General features: G+C 34.0%; 1 protein-coding gene across 1 annotated transcript; it reads right to left on the reverse strand.

The window, feature by feature from the left end:
• Positions 1-235: 235 nt before the first annotated feature.
• On the reverse strand, positions 236-5,038 carry LOC111919069 (SUMO-activating enzyme subunit 2). Its single transcript, XM_023914674.3, has 11 exons — positions 4,794-5,038; positions 4,620-4,709; positions 3,930-4,013; positions 3,631-3,849; positions 2,923-3,024; positions 2,162-2,617; positions 1,867-2,096; positions 1,685-1,778; positions 1,402-1,584; positions 1,216-1,313; positions 236-988 (listed from the first exon to the last, which is right to left on the reverse strand). Exons 1-11 carry the CDS (start codon positions 4,824-4,826, stop codon positions 664-666), a joined length of 1,914 nt encoding a protein of 637 aa, XP_023770442.1. The 5' UTR covers positions 4,827-5,038; the 3' UTR covers positions 236-663.
• Between the last annotated feature and the right edge of the window lie 2,350 nt (positions 5,039-7,388).

A 7,388-nucleotide genomic window follows, 5' to 3' on the forward strand; every position in this document is an offset into this window, starting at 1 on the left:
TTCATACAAATTAAGCATGTATATTTTGGACCATTTTCAACTCCTTCATTCCATTTGACATGTTTTCTTTTTAGCTTAAAAATTATGACTCATTTTACCCGTCAGAAATAAGTATAACTCAAAATCGACCATACATAAATTAAGGAGCTGAAATCGGTTTTCAAGCAGTTCAAACATAATTAGTATATGAATCTGATTAGTCCAATAACGAGATTAAATAGACATCCATAACCACTTTTCACAACGCAACGAACAGTGTGAAATATTTTCCACAAAATACATGCACAGTATAATAACAAAGTAACATCTTTTTTTAACAAGATAATGCATTTTCTACCCTATGTTACCCTGTCTCTTTACTCTTCTTGTTCATTGAAACACAAGTATCGAGAGCCACTAACCAACGGTCAGGATTTAATCACGCAAAAAAGTCCCTATTGTTACCATCTTCATATCCAGTTTTCTACTTACACCCAAAATAAATTTAAAAAAAAAAAAATTCCTAATTTTTCAAACGCAGAGAACAAGTAAAAACAACCCACAGTAAAAAAAAACTGTAAACCTTTTTTACCTGTTACACCGATAAACAAAAAGGGCCATATTTGATATTCCTCCATCCATCATCATGATATAAAAATTAGAATCCAAATCTCTAACTGAAAATTACCTTGAATTTTCATTTTCCTTGCTGATGTCATCAAGCATAACAATGTCATCATCGATTTGTTCGGGTACCTTTTTGGCCCGTTTTTCTTCTGGATTTGACACGTCAGACAGCTTTCGTTTCTTTCCGGAAGAAATGGTCTCGACTCCGGATTCTAGAATAGTTAGGTCATCGTCATCTTCCAAGTTGTTTGGAACTGAGTTTGATGTAGTCGATGTACTTGCGCCATTTGTGGCGGCTGCATCCTTCTTTTCGACGGCTGGAGCTTGTGTCCATCCGTGAAGCACCATTCCATCCGGTTCTTTCTCTTCATCAAATTCCTCCCTATAAAATATTTTCAGTTAATTACATTTTTCGTCCTTGAGGATAGCTGATTTTAGCAATTTTGGTCCCAAAACGTTTTTCCTTGCAATTCTAGTCCTTATTTAAGCTTCTTGTAATATTTTTGGCCAAACATAGGACTCGCTCTTAACCTCTTAATCTCTTGTTTGTGAAAAAGACGTAAATGCCCCTCCCATCAGAAATAAATTATATTAGAGTATTAGACAAACCTATGTTTGATGTTGATACTGCATACAAGCTCTTGTTGAAGATCCTCAACTGTAATAACTGTTCCACCAGTTATTGCATATGGAAGCTCGGATAACACCTATAATTATATCGATTTAAATATATTAAAAAAAACAATTTGCTAACTTAATTAAAAAAAAAATAGTAAAATTAAAACATGGATGAACCTTTTCAAGATTTGCTTCATAATTAGCAACCATGTCTTCTTCCAAATCATCACCAACTTCATAAAGAAGGTTTAACCCATGAGATATTAATGGCAGATTCATGCCAAGTTTTGATGTCACAACTTTCTCCACCACATCCCTCAGTTTTGCACGTTTGGTATTCACTTCCAGCAATAAAGGTGTCTGTTTCATATATCAACTTCATGTATTAATATACATTTTACAAATTACAAATTTGCCCTTGTTATTTTTTTCCTTCTATATCAAAAATTTGAAAGCTTACCTCTGAGCAAACATAGCAAGATTTATTCGGCTCAAATGGCTCAACAGGCATAAGAAGCATCTTTCTTGCAGGATGTTCAAGACAATATGTCATTCTACATATAGAATATATATTATTAATTATAAAATCAAAGATAAAAAATTAAAATAAATGTTTTATTGAAAGCAAGGATGTTTTCCCACCTACAATTCTTTGCATCATTCTGCAAAACTTTGATTGCTTCTATCACAATCAAACCTGCAATAATAGCATTTGTAGTGGCAACTGCATGCACAATATTTCCAGCAATACCCTTGGCTTCAAAAAGACTATGTAAGGGAATCCCAAAAGAAGCTGCACGAATATTTGCAGCAGCAGTTACAAATTCCACAGCCATGTGGTCATCCTTGTCAAAACTCAAGTTCCCAATCTCCTGCAAAAAATAAAAAGATGTAAATACCCTCACGCAAGATTAATAGGAAAGAAATAGATTCAAACCTTGTGCCTCTTGGAGAAGAACAATTTCAAAGCAGCAAAGAAAACCCTAGAATTTTCTTTAAGGCTCCAAATATCCTGAGGATTTTTCAAACCAAGATATGACATTGCAGATAGAGTGGAGAAATTATTATTATCAGTTTCGAGATTTCCATTCAGTTGTTGAAGAGGTTCATCAGTGAGAACATCTTTGACATAAATAGGCCTAGGTTTGTTGCGGTTTTTCCATGTTTCCTCATTGGATAATGCGCTTTCAATGTTGTGTCCAAACACATGGTTGTAGATTCTGTTTGCGTATTGTTCCATGTCTTCATCTTTTTTTCGTTCAAAAACATCTTCTGAGTTGTCTGATGAGCTGGCAGTGTCATTGGAACGAACATTCAGATCATTATCCTGGTTTTTGTCCCCAAACAGCTTTGCAAAAAGCAGATCTTTTGCCCATACAATACAGTGGACAAACTGCAACAATAGCATAGTAAGATTCCACATAAAGGGTAGAAATGGAAATACTGTTTTTTCTCTCTCATAAACAATAGCATACAACTTGTTTTGGAATTTAGGCTGCAAAACAGGACTTTACAAGCTTTCTAAGGCTAACTTCAAGGACATTTTTGTCTTTTGCACAAACAGGAGATTGATATCGCGTTTAGAGGCCTTATGCAGCCTTTTTAGGTAGAGCAAATGTTTGTCCCACTGACAAATTGACATTATATGGTCTTAGTCCAATGTGAAATTACAAGAATGCCCCTGATAAGTGGAATTACCTTAGATGGAGTACTTGTGATAGTACACACAGGATAAGTCTTTGGTGCTGGTTTTGGCTGACATTCATAGCATTCAGTCTGACCCTTGATGTGAACAGTGACCTGTAAAACAAATTAATGAGCAATTTTCTCATCACAACCAATACAAGTAACATAAAAAAAAATATGCATAATGCTTCTATCTATAAAGAAAAGATTTTTTTATAAACCATGAACATTTTTTACAGTAACAATACAATACGCAAAACAAGTTATCTGATTTACAAAAAGAAAGGGTGTACTCTTTAATCTTTATGTATGAATTTTCCCCTTGCCAGAAAAGAAAATATACATGATATAAGAGATATGTTAATACTGAGAACACCTTAACTTAAACTTCATGGCTGGCTTAGTCTTAGTTGATTTTCAGCCAATATTCAACATAGACTAAGCCAGCTAACCTAGCCATAAGCTAAAATCATTGTGGATAAAATAACAAGAAGCTTCATGAGTATTAGATGATGTACAGAAAAGATGCAATGATCAAAAAAAGAAAGAAAGTGTGGTATGAAGTAAAGTGGCAAATTGTAAAGAAACAGAACCACACTATAAGGGTTATTGACATATCAAAAGAGAGAGAAGAAATGAACTAGAGACAGGTGGCAACTTTGGGAGCAAATCAAAGCTTTAAATTTTAAAAAACTGAAGAAAAAGGTTAACTGCAGTTACCTGTCCTAAGAAGCCAGTAGTACCACTTTCCACCAAGGGAACACCAGCTGCCAAACAGAGGCGATTCACATGTCGCCTAGCATCCAAGTTGTCAAGCCCATTTAAAATGACATTGAATTGCTTGAAGAAGTCAACATTAAAGTCAGGATCTTTGACATTAGCATGGTAAGGTGTAATGCTAATCTGAGGCCTAAATCTTAGGACAGCTTCACGAGCAACCTGATATATAACATAAAGAATACATGAGAAAAGATGAAATCAAACAATGATTATAAGAAAAGAAAAAAGGATCAACTCACTTTTGCCTTGGATTGGCCAACATGTGATTGACGAAATAAGAATTGCCTATTAAGGTTGCTCACTTCTATTGTGTCCATGTCAATCTGCAATTCAATACACCAATTAGCAAAAGGTTGAAAACCTGAACAATCCATTGTTTGTTTGTTGCTCTCACTAAGCATCCCATAGTTTTTATTGATGTTAGTGTTAACCAAATGACCCTAATTCTCAGACATGAAAGGTACTCCAAAATTAAGGAAAAACGGATGAACTGTTCACTAAATTCATACTTATTATTACATACTCCAAAAAGAAGATTTATAAATCATATTGCTACTCACAATCATGTGGATTACATTACTTTCATCCAAGTTGAATTGAATTAGCTACACAAGTGATCAGTTTGGAACAATAGGACAAGAGAAATAATAATTTTTCAATGAGAAATAGAATTATTAGTTATTCAACCATAGACAGTTTTATTTTAGGTTAACAGATGCAATTGATGTGAATATGAGACTATGAAGTATGTGATTGATGTATATATATTGGTAGAACTATCTAATACCAGCGACCATTTTATCTAATTTACCAAAAATCAACGAAAAAACCAAACCCTAAAACCTCAAAACCAAACAGGCTACTACACGCTAAGAAATAATCACTCTCTGAACAATATAATAATAAAAAAAGACGCATAGTTGACTTACGATGTGAATGTCTTGAAAGCCTGATAAAGCTAGGGTTTTGAGAAGCTCGCAGCCGATACCACCAGCACCAACCATAAGCACTTTCGCATCCTGAGAACAACAGAAGCTCCACTCAAATCAGTGTAAAAGGAACCGAATAATTAAATAGATGCGTAATATAGTGAAATTACATACCTTAATTGCAGATAGCTGTTCCCCGGACGCCATTGAACAGAACAAGTCGTGGCACGGTGGTGACCAGCGTATGAGAGAAGAAAGATAAAGGTACGAGAATCTTAGAAGGCGAAAATGGGCGAAAGTTAAAGGAAAGGGCGCCAAAAGATCACCCCCACTCTGCTCTCGCTTCTCTCGTCTTCCCACTTTGACTATGGAGGGAGAAAAAGAAAGCCAACGCAAGCAAACGGTTTGTGCTTTTGGCCCTTTTGAATCTCTAATTCTCAATTATGTAGAAAAGTGAAAACCCTCTATTTTTCATGTGACATGTTTTCCAAGGTTAATAAAATTTCTTTTGTACATTATTTACCAAGGGTTAAATGTTTTGTATATATATTTAATCCAAAATGTATCATATACTGCATATTACATTTTAATCGTTAGAAAAGTGATCAAATAACTTTTGTCAATTATATAAATCACTAAAAAAAATTGTGTTGCGGTCAAATAGGTTAAGAGGATATTGGTAGGATCTTAACTTTAAAGATTAAAATTTTTAAGAGGTCAGAGAGAACAGTGAAAGAAAAAAAGGGAGGCGGCCATGTGAAACGGAAAAAGAAAAATAGAAAAAATGTTTGTTGAGAAAAATATAGTATTTTCTAAACATGTTTCTTTTTTTTAATTCATATATAATTTCTTCTCTTAAAAGTTAAGAGGTTCTTGGTCATTTATATAACACCCCTCGTTAGGGTCTATTTGAAATTATATTTAGAAAAATATCATTTGTGAAAATATTCTCAAGAAGATTTAGAGTTTATGTTTGTGTAGAAAAACAATTTGGTCCCAAATCTACCTTCTTTGATAAATGAAACCTAATTCTTCTTCTTACACATCTATTTTGCCATGTGGCTTCCTCATATTTCCCTACATTTTGGTTTCACGTTGCTCCAATTTCATTAATGAAATTCATGATTGAAATTTGAAGTCGATTCTATTTAACGTGATTTGAGGAGAGATTTAAGGATAAAAGGATTTGAATTCTTTGAAATCCCCTGACTCTCCTCCTTTTCTCTGGAGTATCAATCGAATTTGTTTTGTAAACCCCATTCTCGACATCTCCCTTCTATTCTAATCCTTGAATACTCGGTTCTCTTTTCTTTTCTTTTGATTTTCGGTTTGAAATTCCTATTTTATTGATTTCATGTCGTTGATTTGAATGTAAACCCCATTTCATGTGTTCGTCATCACCATCTCAACATTCTCCCTATTTATGTTGTCCTACCTTAAATTGACTTATGGTCTCACCATCTTAACATTCTACCATATTATGTTTTCCATATTCATCGACAAATGAGTCTTTCTATATATATTCAATGATTCGTATTCCCCACCATCGCCTTCACATGATCAACCATCAGCGTCGTGACAACCATTAGACACCATCGCACTAATACACACCTTGATTAGTAACCTTAGTTCTTATTTGGTCGTATCTTGAGTTGGATCTAAGTTGGAACTGCTAGATGCCCTTCATCAAATGGTAGGGTTTCAAGCTTTTGTTTATCTCTCAGTCTCTCCTTTTTTTCTTTGTAAAAAACGACAGTGTTGTTAACTTTTACCAAAAGTTGCAGTCAAATCGATACTTCTTTTGTAGATTTGGACTTTTACTGCCAGAGCAACATGGGGGGGAATTTGCACCAATTAAGGATAATAATATGATTGTTTAAATCATTTATAGAAAAACTACCGCTTGTGGTTTATTCTCTCTCAACGTACACAAGTTTGATTATAGGACAAAGGAGTTAATGAAGCTTTTTGTTGTTGGTTTTGGTCAGCAATTTAGTGTAAACATGATTGATTAATAACTTCAATTTTTACAAGAAAAAATGACAAATGTGTTGTTTGATTCCGATGGGAGACAGGATGGCTTGTGCGATCTTGAATTGAGCAACAAGGCCATATTTTTCCTACGAACTATTTGTTAAAATGCTTAAATAAATATTCTACTGGTTTGGAACACCAGGTCACCCTAAATATATGTCACCTAAGCAACTCACATTGTTTCAATATTCAATGTTATCTGCTTATCCACGTTAGAAATGTTCTCCATTATGTTTATCTATGCTCTTTAATTCTCATACCACTGCCTCCACTCTTTCCCATACACAACTTAATCAATATGTCTTCATAGAAGCTCTATTTCATTTTCTCTTTAACGACTTGAAGCTCTGATATGCTCCATGACTTCTCTCTCGTACAATTTAAACTCTGCTTAGAACATATTGGTAATGTTTAGGTTACTCTAAATGTCAAATTATACACACATACACACACACACACACACATATATATATATATATATATATATATATATATATATATATATGTGTGTGTGTGTGTGTGGATGTGTGTTTTATACGACTGCCTCTTAGCTCTGCCTCCCTCTTTTATCATGTGAGCTTCTTTTTTCTAATTATAACTCATTTTCATAATACCTTCCATTTTTATTTTGGTTCTTTTGCATTATTTAAGAGTTAGTTGATCTCATAGTCAAAATAAAGTCAAGAAGGCAAGTGATATGTCATCTAGCTAGAAGAGTTTTTGGTATTTCTTCGC

The sequence above is a fragment of the Lactuca sativa genome, chromosome 7, assembly GCF_002870075.4.
Source record: "Lactuca sativa cultivar Salinas chromosome 7, Lsat_Salinas_v11, whole genome shotgun sequence".
Lineage (NCBI taxonomy): Eukaryota > Viridiplantae > Streptophyta > Magnoliopsida > Asterales > Asteraceae > Lactuca > Lactuca sativa.